At 32.5% G+C, this 16,297-nt stretch overlaps 1 protein-coding gene across 8 annotated transcripts; it reads left to right on the top strand.

Moving 5' to 3' along the window:
* The first annotated feature begins 200 nt into the window (after positions 1–200).
* LOC110999159 (ankyrin repeat domain-containing protein 12) lies at positions 201–16,019 on the top strand. Of its 8 annotated transcripts, none has more exons than XM_022268095.2 (16): positions 201–369; positions 483–639; positions 714–869; positions 2,050–2,307; positions 5,882–6,061; positions 6,286–6,484; positions 6,886–7,021; positions 7,197–7,404; positions 8,237–8,370; positions 9,419–9,544; positions 9,713–9,749; positions 11,384–11,547; positions 12,693–12,877; positions 13,626–13,734; positions 14,132–14,293; positions 14,720–16,019. In XM_022268095.2, exons 2-16 carry the CDS (start codon positions 504–506, stop codon positions 14,891–14,893), a joined length of 2,364 nt encoding a protein of 787 aa, XP_022123787.1. In that variant the 5' UTR covers positions 201–369; positions 483–503; the 3' UTR covers positions 14,894–16,019. The 8 variants fall into 8 exon arrangements, with proteins under 8 accessions (XP_022123787.1, XP_022123779.1, XP_022123813.1 ...); XM_022268087.2 differs by having other exon boundaries at positions 9,713–9,767; XM_022268121.2 differs by lacking the exon at positions 2,050–2,307 and having other exon boundaries at positions 9,713–9,767.
* The last annotated feature ends 278 nt before the right edge of the window (positions 16,020–16,297 follow it).

The following is a 16,297-nucleotide window of genomic DNA, read 5'->3' as shown; positions in this document are numbered from 1 at the left end:
CAGTCCTGTAAAAATTCAGTTCTAATATGGAAATTAATAATGTTACAATATATATTTCTTTTCATATTTAATTGATATGAGCAGAATGATAAAATACTAATGCTGTTGTCACTCAAAATACTGCATTATTGATCTAAATCTTCCGAATCTGTATTTAATATTTTTTCAAGTCTGTACCTAGTGTAGTCTGTTCTCTTTATTCTGGAATGACGTCTCGATACTGTTGATACTATAGTTGAGACGTTATAATTTTTTATGGAGTTATAAAATGTTTTGCATTAAGTTGTGTTAATTTGTTAAAGCACCGAAATCCTTTTATTTGTGTTATTGTTTTGAACTACATTAATTCTGGTTGGGGTTAAAAGGAAGGTTCGTAGACGAGCCATTGCAATTCATGTAATTTACGGTATTGGCGCGTTAAAGTATGTGCTTTTAGAAGATTTTGTATCAAATTGTAGTCTAAGTTAATTTATTGTGTATAGGCGAGTGGTTATGCTCGAAGCATGCCTTCGACCTCGCGGTCGCGGGGCTCCGGACGAGCCACTGATGCCGCGCCACGGACGCAGGTCATAGCGCCTATGTCGGAGCGGCAACAACTGGCTCTTGTGATGCAAATATCGTCACAAGATGCTCCACCAGGTATAAAATCAATATTCTCCTTTTTAAAGATGTCATATTGTCATAAATTGACTTCCCGCCATTTTCTTTTGCAGCCGCTCCGACCCCAGCAGAAGAACGAAAACGGACAAGACAACAACGTAATGAACGTGGTGAAACCCCCCTCCATGTTGCAGCTATAAGAGGGGATCATGACCAAGTCAAAAAATTACTAGAACAAGGACAAGACCCTGATGTGACAGATTTTGCAGGTATGTACTTTTTCTATGAATAATGCTAACAAAAACTTGAAAATTGATAGTATGTTGTTTGTTTTACTCTAAACATAAAAATTGCTTGCTGATATTTGATACTTGGAAGTACTGGGAATTTGTTTATTGCATTCTCAGCTTAAAGCAACTCTTAGCTTAAATATTTTATAATGAATTTTATATAAGAGCCCTTTCATCAAAAAAGAAATAACTTTTTATATTATACAAATTGAAAAATGTACTGAAATGTTAAACATCCTGAAGGGGACTGTAAATTTTCAAATATTATGTCTATGTATTTCAAATAGTAATGCAAAATAATACAAATTCTTGATAAGTGAATAAATAGCAATCTAATCCATATGTGTTTAAAAAAAATGATTCAAAAACTAATTTTTAATAAATTTTCTTTACTATACCTTTAATTACCTACCAGTTACCATGTTGACATGGCACCATGCATTAAAGAATAGGATAATTGTTAACTATTATCTAGGCAGCTGTCATTAAAGAATAGGATAATTGTTAACAATTATCTAGATATCCATCAGAACTGCCATATTTGATTGATTATATTTTTGATTTCGTGTATCTGGATTAATAGGTGGTTAGTTTTAAAAATATTAATTAGTAAATGTGTATTGTTTGTATTAATTTTTTACACTGTATTACAGTGAGACTTATAGGTATATATACTAGTGACTGTTTTTAAGTATGCTTATATCAAGTATTAGAGACACCTGCGTATAAGAAAGATAGATTACACATAGCATATTATATACAAGAAACAATATCTCTAAATATAACATCATAAAAATCTGAACGGGCCTATATAATAAACCACTATATGAACAAGGTATTGGTCAGTAAGATTTTGTACCTTATAATAATTTGTGTTTTACTCTTTGTATAGCCCGTATGTGTTACTTTACATTATAAGACATCCTTTTTTTGTGTTAAGGTAATAACTTCAAGTCAAGCTTCTAGTTGTATTTCTGGAGTATTGTCTCTGTCAAGTATGCATGAATGTTGTAATACTTAAGTCACAAATAGTATTTTCTATGTTTATATGTTAAGTTGTTGTTCTAGTTACTTTTATTTTTGGTGAGGTTTATTTAGTTTTTTTTGCATATTTTGTCTAATCTTGTTTTGTATTTGTTTTTTCCTCCCTTAACTTAAGGATGGACACCTTTACATGAAGCATGTAGTTATGGTTGGTTACAAGTAGTAGTGGTACTAGTAAATGGTGGGGCTAATGTGAATGCAAAGGGATTAGATGATGATACTCCTCTTCATGATGCTGCTACATCAGGAAACCTCGAGATGGTTAAATTTCTTATTGAGCATAGTGCAGAGCCTTTTGTAAAAAACACTAAAGGAAAAGCCCCATCAGATTATGCAGCTCCACACATCTACGACTATTTACTATCCTTGAAAGGTAAGTTTTGTTTTTAATTTTTTTTTTAACTATAAATTTATTGTAGCAATCAGTGCTCATTAAGCATACAAACAAAACCAGTGAAGAGGTGCCAATTTCAGAAAATATCTTATTTGATTTACAAAATTATTTTAAAGGTTTTTAGCTGCTCTTTATTAAATACTGCATTGATTTAATTTGTATTTCATAAGTACTGATATGTTTACATGGCTTTTAAATACAGCTTCAACAAAACATTTCTTTATTCTGACAATTTAATTTTAGTTGTTGTCTGGATATAGTGAATCCAATCTTGCCACTGGCTTATAATAATTAAATAGTATATTAAAAAAGTTGGATGTTGTTAAATATATATGGGCTATATAAAGCTATTTTGTAATTAAAATGTTCCTTGGTGTTGAAAAAACTGCCAATGTTCTATTAAAATATTAACAGAAAACATATTCAAATAATTTTGAAGGCCTTGTGTGATAATCTTGACAAATATTTTACTTATTTGCCTGTGATTCCAACACCTTTTCAAATAGATACATTAAAACTAAAAAATATATTAATATTATAAACCAAAAAAAACTTTATTTTCACTTAAACCTATACTAAACAATGTATAATTTGAATTGAAATAAATCATTTTTTTACTAAAATAAATGATTGAAAGATTTTTAATGTGATTAGTTAAACATAGGATGTAAAAACTGTTCTCTATATATTCTAACAATTTTCTGAACACAGTAGTAAGTATATTAATATTTATTCTTAAGGTTCAGTCTTAGTATTATAACAATAATTATTATTATATTTATTATTCAATAAAATTTAACAGTCAACAGCAGTAGACCAGTTTTCGTAATATAACATGTTACTTTTATTACTAATATCCTGTAATCATGACTATCTTATGAATCCACTAGATTACTTGTTAATTAAAGTATTTAAATAGAACTGCATACAAATATGTATATTAATTGGAGCTTTTTATGTCCTGAAATTGAAGTGACTATCATGGACATACATATGGACACATGACAGATTGGACAATTAAGGCTGGCTTAATCTTATGTCATTTTATGGATATGATGCTTAATTTTGATACTTATTTAATCAAAGAGTTAACATAATTTTTTGTTTCAATTTAAATTGTAATATTAGGTTTTTATTTGAAATTCATTAATTAAACCTTTATACATATTAATAGCCTTATATTAAAAAAAACAAAGTCGTAGCCACATAGGAAGTATACCGAAAGTGCTTGATTTTGTTATGAACAATCTGTTATCTAAATATTCTTACTTTATTTATTATCACCATTAAGTGTTTAAGCTTACTGTTTTACAAATAATGTATAATGGGTGTGTGAATTATAAACTTTAGTTTTAATTATTTGCCTCCAGCAAGGTGTACCAATCTTTCAGTCATTTGTACTGTACTATTATATTTCTGTCGCGAAGTAAAAAATAAAGAATGAACGACCCAACCCATCATTTATACGTCAAAATTATTTTATTAAATTACGCGCCACTTCCACGTATCTCAATCATAGACCGGAATTGACAGTGACGCTTATCACTTTAACGTCACAGAATATTATTTAAACTTGTGCTTTATCTATTGATGACGCTATAACGTTCCGTAATACGGACGCTTGTTGGATGCGCTTGGACGATGCTTACGAGTAAAAGTCTCTGAATTGTAAAACTATAGTATATTATAGGGTTTTCGTCGGTTATGGTAATAAAAAAAATACTTTTTTTCTATTCATGAGTTCAAATATGTGATTTTTAGCGCGACTTTTATAAAAATAACACATTCGTAACATTTATGCATGCCTGTAATGGAACGTATTGGGGCGTGTTGCAGAAATATTATATAGTGTCGGCAGTCGCCCGACGGCCTGTCGACATGGCCGCTTAGTAACGTCAATTTCGTGGTGGTGGATTTGTAAAGACTGATTAAGCAAAATTGATGTGAAATTTTTGTCTGCGGCCGGAGATAACTATTCAAAGTGTTCGCCATCGTGAAATGCAAAGGAGAGCGCTCTCGCACAATAAAGGGGAGTCGGTAGTTTTGGTCATTAGTAGCAAGTTTTAAAGTGCACGCTGCTTTAAGTTTATTTTTGCGACTCCCATGTAAACTATTAACAGTAACCAACCTACGTAATAATATAACTGTGCAGACACATACGTACCTAATTCATGCAAAATAGTTTCGTCCATTGCAATCTATGAAAAACTGTTATGGTAGATTGTGCGTATTGATACAATTATTACGTTACGTTGTTATTAACAAGCAACTAATTGACTGTAAAATTAATATAATAGAATATTAGTTAGAGATTCACATTTATTTCAAATCAACTGCAACATTTAACCTGTTGATAAATAATTTAGGAAATTTCAGTTTGTGTCATAGCTGTCCAAAAGTTTTATTTAGGTTATTGATACACTAATGAACTTTAATTCGTGCTAATACTGAGGTAAGTACCATATATGCTACTTATGTTATTTATTTAGTGTAGTAAGTCCTTCACACATTTGGTTTTACAGCAATGTATAGTGTGTATGTTTGAATGCAAGTAAATAAAAAGTTCAAACTGATAATCTTTTCGTGTGCCAACAACTTATCTTACTGTAGTAATAATAGCTAGTAGATATGTATCAAGCTCTATCTTAGCCTCTTTTACATTAAATTGATATTTTGTTTGTAATGTCTGATTTTAGTAAAAACAAAAGAAGTCACCTAGATAATGCAGAACAAAATTATTCTTAGTAATATACCTGCACATGGTGATAGCATTAATATTTGTACTTTTCAGATTTATTTTAATTAGGGACTAGTTGATTATCTGCCTTCTTTGCTCTCTTAACCAGCATAATATCTCAGGGAGCAAAGAAGGAATTGATTCATATAATTCTTTAGATATAGGATACCACATGCTAAGGAAACCACCTCACTTCAGGTGATTTCGACACTTGTCTTCTCGTTGAAAATGTAACATATAATAGCATGAAATTATTTTTATTACCTTTTACCTATTGAATAATTTTTTTTACCTAAGCTAAGTTGTACAGAATATTTTGACCACTATTTTTACTAAAGATTTATTGTCTTATATGTTACTTTAAAACCAAAATTAGTACTTTACAAACTCCAGTAAGGTGACTGTCTAATAATGGTTAGCTAGTAATTCAACATTATTTGTGAAAACAAATTATAGATAGTAACCACTGACGTCTAAATTATGTTAATGACATATTGATAAATTGGCAGTGTAACTAAAATATATTATATTTGAGATCACATAAAGAAAAAATTATAAAAAACTAAATTGAAGATCGAAAGAAAACTAGATTGAAATTGTGAACTGTAATTAAAGTTTTGCCCTAGTAAATTGTTGTTTGAGACAGTTTCTAGTTCTTTGTTTAAAACTAAGTTTAGTTGTTGCTTAGTCAAACATAGGTAAAATAAACTCTTACACAATTTTAATTAGATTTAAATCTCAACTCATTGTAGTTACATGTAAATCTATACTGTTGCTTAATTTTTTTACTTACAATACATTATTTTATTGCTGCAGATAATAACGCGAGAGCTGCTCATATTGCAAGAACAAGGGATGACAGCAACAAGAAAAGTGGCAATGCTAGTACAAACAGTGAAGGTAGTAAAAGAACCAACATGGAGAGCCTAGCACAGGGTGAAATTGAAGGAAAAGAGGCCACCCCACAAGAGAAAGGCAATACAGAAATCAAAGATGGTAGTTTATACTTTTATATCTTAACTGTACCTAATGCTCTTGAACACATCTTTGTTATTATTTAATACACATGCATGTATAGTAACTACACTAGACAAGATTTGATTCAGGTTGTTTAAAAATTGTCGTAAATTAAACCTCTTTTGAGTCTTGTTAGGGTAGAGGAGTTGTCTTTTGAGTTGTTTTGTGTGTTTTTTTTGTTGTTCATATAAAATAATTTTCAGAAGGTTCTCAGTTGAGTAGCGGAGTAGTGTCATCCACACAGGATGACACAACGTTAAGTAGTAAGAAAGGAAATTATGAAGAAAATCAAGAAGCTGACTCACCCGAGGATGACGTTTCTAAGCGGAAGAAGCGTAAAGAGACTGAAGAAAAGGAGCCAATGGCTAAGCCTGCACCTGTAGCTAGGACTGGGACAGGGCGGTAAGTAACTGTAAGATTACTGTAGGCAGCGACAAACAACTAAAGTGTAAAGTCCATGTAAATTGATTTCACTTCAAACACTTTGGTTTGATTTGTTCATATAAAGCCATTCTTATAACATATCTTACCCTTACAACTTCGAAACGTCAGTAATTGTTTCTTTAGATATATAGAGTTTAGACTGACCTTTTCTAGATTGTAAACTGCTAAAAGTATGTCAAGGCCATTATTAAAAACACTATTCAAAATTTGTTCAAATCCTGTATTCAAGCTTCTTGAATTGAACTATTTAAATGTAATAAGACCTATCTGTAATTGATCTACAGATATGGTAAATGGCCATAAAAAGATAAGTGTATTGCGTTTTGTAAATAATGCTTTAACATACTACTAAATTACAGTAAGCCTGGCCCTGCAAGCAAGACGGGCGCGTTACCGCTGAGTAAAGGCGGCGCTTCGCCCAACGTTACCAAGAATGCTGCCACTTCGTCTACCGGGAAAGTTCAAGCTACAGGCAAAGGGGCTTCAGGAAATAAGGTAATATACTAACTTTAAGGACACAGCAACAAACTTTCACATGAGTTTCAGAGTCAATTCTGTTGTACAATCCTGGAAAAACACACAACTACACAGAAATGTCATTCCCATGCCTCATAATACAACACTGTTTATCTTTAATTTAAAATGCTAAAACCTTAATTATTTATTTCAGGGAAAAGCAGGCTCTGGTAAAACTGGACTGCATAGTGGTAAGCAAGACCGTAGGAGTCCTGTAGCAAGTCCTAAACCCGGCCAAAGTAAGGATGATGGGGAAAGTGAAGAGAAACCACAGGAACCAATGGCCCCCAAAGTTCCACCTTTGAAGATAGTTATTCCAGGTGGAGCTGGTGGTTCTGGAAATAGGAATGAACAGGAAGAAGGTATGTTATTTCGTACTAATCATGATGCTATAAACTATAACTGTAAAGCCTAAGATATCATAGCATATCTTTTTGATTATTTATAGAGAAGTAGGATGTCTTGCATCAGATATATTTCTGTCTGTATATTTGTGTCTCTAAAGCCTATCTTATCTTAGCGTTGTTAAATGTTTTAAGCTTTATACAGAGGATAGATTTTAAAGCTGTTGACTATATATAAGTTTGATTTGTTTTAAGAATACAGCTCTTATGCAAGTTCTTCAGAATGTTCTTAATCATCAGCAATAATTGCGCATCTGGAGGTTAAATTTATTGCTGCACAGCTGAGAATCAAATGCACGACCCTCAGGGCTTAGATTTGAATTTGCAAGTTTTTGTCAGTATGGAATTTGTAAGCTATGAAGAATAAAATACCAGTGTTGTCATTAATTGACATATTCATTAGGTATTAAATACCAACATATTGAATTTTTGGTATTTAATAACGAATGAATTTAATTTTATCTAAAAACAAGTTACTTTAATTTCTGAGTCATGGGGCTTATCACTTTTTTTAACTGACTTCAAAAAGTATGTTAGGAGGTTAGTTAAGGCTCGAGTGTGTGCTAAATTACAAAATTGTATACATACACTTATTAGTTCACAAATTTGTTGGAAAATAACACATATAATTCCTAGGTAAATAATTTAATACAAGGTGAGTTTACATTGTCTAAATAACATATTTGTATATATATATATTGCTTATTTTTGAGATTATTTCCTAACCGAAGAATCAATTTCTTTCCGATTACAAAAATAAATTTACTTTAGTTTTGTATGTGTTTTAAAGGCGTACAGCGTGGAGGAGGAAAGGGGCGTGGTAGTGCATCAACATTACCTTATGTGATCCCATGTACAGCGGACACAGGGCAAACATCCGACAGTTCTGATGGAAATTCAGATGACAAGCGATTGGAAGGCAAGGTTGGTACATTTTTGTGATGTTCATTATTTCTAGATGTAGCTTCCAAGGAAATTTATGATTTTTAAAATGACCAAAAGTTCTTCAGTATTCCCGATTTTCATTATGAAGTAAAAAGCAGTATGTTATCTGTTGAATGTATATAACCTAAATAAGATGAAAAGGAATATATTTTACACAATTTATTCACAATTGTTTGTGTCACACAAAATCTAAGATCTCACATAAGTAAATATCCAACTGGTGTTTTTTTTTTTAACTAAGCCAAGTTTGAATTGATATTATCAATGCTAAATGTTAATCTAAACAGACAATAATTTTGATGATATATGTATAAGGAATTTTAAAAGTTTTATCAACTTCAGATTCCAGTCACAACTGAAGAGGAAAAAATTAAAATATTAAATTTTCAAATATCAACAACTGAACCGATTTTGGTGAATGGATCTTGTCCTTGGTTGGAATAAAAATTACTTAAATGGATCATCTGAATATGTTCTAAAAGTTTGTCAAACATACAACACTTATAAATTTTTGCACTCATGCTCGCAAGCCTAAATTTATTATTAAATTATATTTTATTAATTGTTAGAATCGTCGTAATAAATTCGTAGTTATATAATAGTTGGATCGCACAGATACATCATGCATTCAGTGATGTGTGATACTTCCTGTTAACGTTATTTGCCTTTATAATGCGATATATTCAAATTTTGATGCATTTATGTACTGACCTATATTACATGGAATTTATAAGCATCTGGAGTGTTGAGTGCTTTGAACCGTCTGAAAATAGATTTATTTAAATTTTGTTTATTTTCAATATTTTTTTTATTTTGATTCAGATGGCTTGTAGTGCTCAACATACACTTGTGTGCTCGTGGTACAATATATTTGAAATGACAATAAAAATCGACGAAACGAGTGCAAATATTGTACCATACGTCCATCAAATTATTATAATTTGACGTACATAAGTAAAAGTAAAAGAACATTTAAACCGTAGATAGATTTGTCGGTAACGGTGCGTTTAAGTGGAGTTTGTTATAGGGCGGGCAAAGAGTACTGCGTTCGCATAGAACGAACGACGCCGACAAAGATAAAGGAAATTGCCCGCAAGGCTCAGACCGATCGGGATCTAACCATATTCTGAGTTCCCATAAAAGCCCACCTCCAGTAAGTATTCGTTAGCTAGACGACACCGAATTTTAAGGGCCTTTTTCTATCTACGCATATTATTTGTCTGCATGTATTTTATTTATCCAAATGTCTTTTATTTTTACTTAATTTGCACTGGTTTTATTAAGTGTTAGGTTTCATAGTTTTAATGCGAGGCAATTTCAGGGGGCTGATGATGCGCCGTCAACATCAGGAACCTCAGGTGGGAGAAACGAATCAGGTAATTTATATCGCGCTATAGAAAAACATCAATAATTCTTGATTCAGTATAACACAACAGACTAAAAGATTAACTTTGAACCATTTTCTCATAACCAATTAACATGTGTAAAGGGGAGAAAACCTGAAATATTTGAAAAGTCTATGTCCTTATTTTACGTTTTCGATCCAGCTATGAATACCCTTTATAATAATTGAATCCGACATTTTGTCCCCATTATACGCCATATATTAAAAGAAAAGAAATAGTCATGGCTTTATGTGATTGTATGATGTTTTTCTAAGCGGTAATGTTTTTTACTAATCTAGATTGTATTTGTTTAACATCGTGTTTGTAATTGATATGTGCACGCACATATGCGAAGACGGACCAGGAAGCAGAGGCCGGCGCTATCATTCTCCCTTAAAGTCTCCAAAGAGCACACGCCAATCTTGTAATTCATTATTATATATTTCTCTGTTCTTCCATTATTTCTTTTCTTTGAAAGTGTAGCTTAAAGTGATTTTGTTTTGTTTACGTATCACATCTCGCAAATTTGTTAGATTTGATGCAATTGATGATTTTCATCTTCTGTAAAGATTTCTTTGGCTATTTTCCATCTTTTACTTTCGAATTGAATGTTTTATCTAATGAGGGCTACCAATTGGGGTTGTCAGAAGGCAATCTTTATCAGAAATCTTTGCAAGAATTATGATCTCGTTCACATTAAGTCAATAACAGTTAAGCATTCCCATGACCCATATATATTTGAATCATTACTGTGGTTGTACAATGTTTCTAAATACCTTTGAAAACAATCTTTAAAGAGTTCCTACATAACATCTTACGATACAAAAATTTTAGTACATTTTAATACTAATAATTCTAGAGATTGCCCTGCCCCCTTAAATGTGTAGATTTTTCAAAAATGTTCGATGATTTGATATGTAAATGATGTTTGGACGTGAATTCGGGTGCCACCTGTTTGACTAAATAAACTGGTAGCCCTAATTAGCTTGCCTATAGTTATATGCCACTTATTAAATAATATGTATTATGTGCACGCACATACGAAGACGGACCGGGGGGCAGAGGTCGCCGCAGTCCTCACAATAAGTCTACAAAGAAAAGAGGACACTCTTGTAATTTATTAATAATATTATCTGTACTTCCGCTGTCTCTCTGTTATATGTGTCATACGATACGTTCCTCAATGGTTGGTCACATTTTTGCATTCTGCATGTCCTCGAGGGACTTACGTATATCATCAGCTACCGAGCCCTGGAGTTTTACGATGCGTATAATGACATTGCAGCACCACGCAGTTACCTTCTCTTCCCTTGAGCCTGATTCATGATTTACCATTTCGCATTTGCAAACGCTTTAGAAATGGAAAATCGCCATCCCCTATGTGTTTGAATGAATCTGTGTTGAATGATCGTCTCCCCGAGCTTCAGCGAGCTTTTCATTCGAGCTGTGCGTAATGTCATTAGACACGGGGCGCGGGAGCTCTGTCATTATGTTCGTATCCTAAATGTTTTAGTGAATGCTCTTTCTGTTATTGGTGTTTAATATTTTGTTGTTGGTGTTGCCATTATTTAAGAGGGCGAATTTTTACTGTCTCTTTATGTGTACAGCTACTTCGGGACATTCGGTGGACGTCCACCCAAGGAAGAGAAAGATCAAAGCCTCTAGAGAGAGCCACTCGAGGGAGCCGACAAAGTCCGAACATTCTGAAAATATCGTTCATAATGTTACGCATTCCAATCCCTATCAAATGTACATACACAAAAGGAAACAGGTATGTTTTGTTAAGTAATTATACAGTGACCCATGAAGCTGTCTAGTACAGGAAATCCACCAAGATATAGTACCACTTTCATTATATATAAATATATGGGCTATACTTTAATTTTCGATATACGTGACTTAAATTTTAACAGTAATTTCTATTTACCAATAAGTAAAATTTAATTTCACTAGTTTAAAATATAGATCAACTTTTACAATAATATTAGTGTTAGAATAATATTATTTTATTTTCAAACACGTTAACTGTGCTAAAGTGTGTGTTAGTTAATACGTCTTCTTCGGGAAGTATAAATAAGTTAGGAAGTGTTAAAATACTCTAGAATTTTTATAATTTTCAATATATTCTGTCGAGTGAATACTAGTGGGTACAATTATTTTATATAATTAGATTACGTGGAAACTGCAACTAAGGAATACAATCCCGATCCCGCAAGATCTCGTCTTTTTTTAAAAGATAAATTGTGAAAATATTAATAATTTTAAAAAAACAACTTATCATGATGAGATCTCGTGGGATTCTGTGGAGGTCGGAGTGTAGGCGGCTGTGGTGTCGGAAAAGTTAATTTATTCGATGAACAATATACAACTAATCTCTGAGCGTCATTAATATTAAATTCCTCCTAATTGGAAATATGACTTGCACCAGTTCAATGGCGACTAAATTTTCCATATAAAAAATAGTTGGCTATTTTATTGTTTGATACTCTTAAACACAGAGGATAAAACCAACAAGACTCTTCAAGAAGAATAAGAGCATCTCTGATTGCATAGAAAAGTCCTTCACAAGATAGATAGATTAGAGCAATGAGTAGATAATATTTTATAGCGCGCGGGTACGCTACACTCTCGCTATACAATATGTGTGGTTTACATAAACCCCTACAGCATATAATTGCTCACTCATGTAATGTGAAGTAATTCCAAAATCTCAAATTCAAGACTCCTAGATTTCGCGAGATTCAATCTTGACTCATGATTGCATTCCTTGAAACTGTTAACCGCGTGGTGACGGCAACGCTTTTTTTACATTATATTAATGTAATTGCTTATAATTGTAATTCTTGTTTAATATTAATGAATTGTCAAATACCATAACTATGCTAAGGATTTAAAAGAAATATTCTATATTTTTAGATCGAGCGCCGTCAGAAAACGCTTTTTCCAGTCAAACCGAAACCGCCTAAAGACTTCAATAAGTACCTGATGAATAGATGCACCTACACGCTTCAAAATAACGTGAACCCTGAGCCTCAGGTTGATATTCCCATCAACATGCCACAGCAGATGATCACGGAGTTCATGTCCCAAGAGAGGGAGAGGTGAGATTTTTTAAAGTTGATTTCTATAAATTCGGTTAAAACTTAAACAAACTTAAAATTCCGTATCACTGTTGTCTTCTGAAACTTACTAAAGTAATTTTAATAAAGTACGATGTTCAATCGATTTGCTTTTTAGATTCTCGAAAAATTTTAGACAGTTGAATTTGTCGAATTGAATTCGTAAATGGTTGGTTGTCGTTTTAATTCCATTCCATTTGAAAATAAAAATAGGGCTTTAACTCTTGTCCTGCTAAGTATAATTTAAATGTTATGTCCGCATACATTATAAATATAGTTTATAGTATTGTAAATATTCTACTTATATCTCGCCTGGAGATGTCAAATTCCTACAGAAAAAACCGTTTGAAAGCTTACTGAAACAATAAACACTTAATTAACTGAGCTAAACCAATTTCTCTAATTATACGTTTTATCTACTATGTTGAAACAGCTGCCCACTGAAATATATTTGATTTAGTACGAACAAAAGAGCGTATTCTTATGCCCATGACGTACTTGCGAGCCTTCTGGCGGTATCACTTATCGCGTGAACCTCGTTTGTCCCGTTATATAAAAAAATCATTTGACAATTGACGTATCAATTTACTGTCACACTTGGAGAAACAACCAACCAAGGTAGTGCAACCTTGTTTGTTTTGTTTTTCTATCTATTTATTTAATAAATATATATAATGTATATTTCTATCTATCTTTGAGCGAATCTTTTAGTGTTTAATATTTTATTTAGAACCCGGCTACGGATACAGCATCAAGTGGAAAAGGAAAAGTTGGTGTTGGCTGTGGAGCAGGAAATTTTACGGGTGCATGGGCGGGCTGAACGGGCGGTTGCAAATCAGGTATTTATGATTTTTTTCGAAAGTCAGTAAACAATGCCGTCAAATTAAATACATAATATGAATCTCAGATTGCTTCCGTGATAATTGTAAAATGTCTGTGTATTTGCCGCAGCCAATTATAGTCGACGCATTATGAACTGAGATTTTGGGTCATAAATCATATTTACGCCTGCGTTGTATACACATATATAGATTATATATAATCCCGCCGGCTGGACTCATTTTGATGTAATGTTAGTGTGTCAGTGAGGGTAGTCGAAAATTATTTAGATTTACAATTAGATTGATTTTTGTCGTTTGAAGACGTGTGCATAGGACAACGTCTTGGTCTGCTGGTATAAATTTAAACATCTTTATGATTATAAAAGCGAATAATATTAATTTGCTACTCTTTCAGGCGCTGCCGTTTTCAGTTTGCACGATATTACGTGATAAAGAAGTGTATAACGTACTAGCGCCCGATCAAGAAGAGAAAAGAAATGCGCAGCGATCTAGATGCAATGGAAGGCAGATCAACTCGTGGTTGCAAGAGGTTGATGATAAATGGGAAAAGATTAAGGTATAATCCTCTTCCCTCCTCTTCTTCAAAGGCCGTCCGTTTAGCTCGTTTGCTTATTCTGTAAATGTTTTAAATTGTCGCGAAATATTCTTAATGTTACGTTTTGACTCCATATATCTGAATATTATAGTTTTGGTTCGGAATGTATGCATAATTATAAAGAAAGAATGTAGGCATATAAAAATTTTTTTTTTTAATATAACGGGGCAGGACACATCGGGTACATCTAATGTTAGTTATACTGCCGCCTATAGACACATTCCCTGAGGGCTCGCAAGTGCAGTGCCGGCCTTTAATTATTATGTTTTCTATTGAGTGGTAGCGTCTACAATTTCAAAGAGGAAACAGAAACAACTGAATCTGTTCATTATTATTAATTAATTTCTACATTAATTAACGGAAAAAAAATTCCTTTCAAACTTATAGGAGGGCATGTTGCGGCGACAGCATACTGAAGCGGAGACACTTCATGCTGTACAAATTATGGGTTGGGAATGGAAACTCAAAGAGCTTGGTCTGTGCGACCACAAAAATACTCCGAAAATTGATCCGACACACGTACCTCAAATACACGTGTCAAATTTTGATTTGCCCGCTTGAGTTTTAAGTTCATATTGCCTTATTTTAATGTAACGCCTGACGGCATTTTCCAATCTAGCATTTTTAACAACACCAATTGGTAATACGAATCAAGCGGAGCTACTAAATTGGATTATCTCTAAATTTTCTCGACCGCAGTCCTGCTTTCCTGAATCCCTATTGATATTTTCAATCTAAGGGTGATAGTCATAAACGACTACTTAGCGAGGTTTCAGTATGTCAAATGTATTCGATTTGGCATACGGGACTCCACGATGTTTTTGAATCTCACCCGAGTGCTGCTACGAGTAGGTCTTTCTTACACTAAATCATCTAAAATTGCGTATTTCAACACACATCGAAACTTAAAAAAAAAAAATATCTTCGTCATTCACGGGAGATGTCTCCTGCCGTGACGATTCGTCGCCATTCAATTTATTGTAAATTTGTATGCGTTGTTTGATTTGTATGTTGAATCTGAGTTGGTCTTTATTATAATTAATTGATTGCAATCTCAATTATTTTCATTAAGTCTGATTTATTGATTTGTATATGAATTATATGTTGCTGATAAAAGGTGGACATTATTTATTTGTATTATTATTTTTGAGAAATAAATGTCGCCAAAGTATATATATGAACAAAATGGATGACTAACAGTTACATTCCTCTATTGTCTAGTATCCTCCTTTTAAACGCAACTCGTCTATTCATCATATTGTAGGAATTATATTTTAGGTGCTCGGTCCTTTAATCATTATAGAATCTATATATATATTGATGTGAATATTAATTTTATAATTTGTATTTTGAAACAGAATCAAATTTCGAACAATTAAAAGTCGTTGATTGTATATTAATATTGTTTAAAGCCAATTTAATCATCACTTCAGTGTAATCATGTCCATTAAATGTAATTATTATTCATTTTTGTATTGAACCCATCGGCACTTAAAAAATCTTAATTTTTTTTTTAACAAAACATTATTTATTTGTTTGTATTCTAATTTAGGAACTTTATTTTCAAAGACCGATGTGTTCAAAAAGTCAAATCACGTAAGGGGGCGTCCATAAATTACGTGAGGTGTATTATTTTAATTGTCTGTACCTCCCTCCCCTGGTGAGATGCTATTTACCCCCCCCCCCCCTTAAACACCTCACGTTATTTATGGAGGACCCTTAACCTCTTATTTGTAAAAACTAAACATAATTTGAAGGATAGAGACGAAAGAGTACTTTAGAGGCAAGAATGTAATTAGACTCATTTTGTTTTTGTAAGATGGTAAATATTTACATAATTAAGTGGTTTTGTGTTTGTAATTAATGTAACCGCGCCTTTCCTCTTATCGAGAATTATTTCAATATTAATTTGAGTGAAATAATAAAAACTGAATCAACTCAAACGTAATTTCATTTCACTACTTT

This window comes from Pieris rapae, chromosome Z (genome assembly GCF_905147795.1).
Source record: "Pieris rapae chromosome Z, ilPieRapa1.1, whole genome shotgun sequence".
Classification (NCBI taxonomy): Eukaryota; Metazoa; Arthropoda; class Insecta; order Lepidoptera; family Pieridae; genus Pieris; species Pieris rapae.
This window is presented reverse-complemented; position numbering and strand designations above follow the sequence as displayed.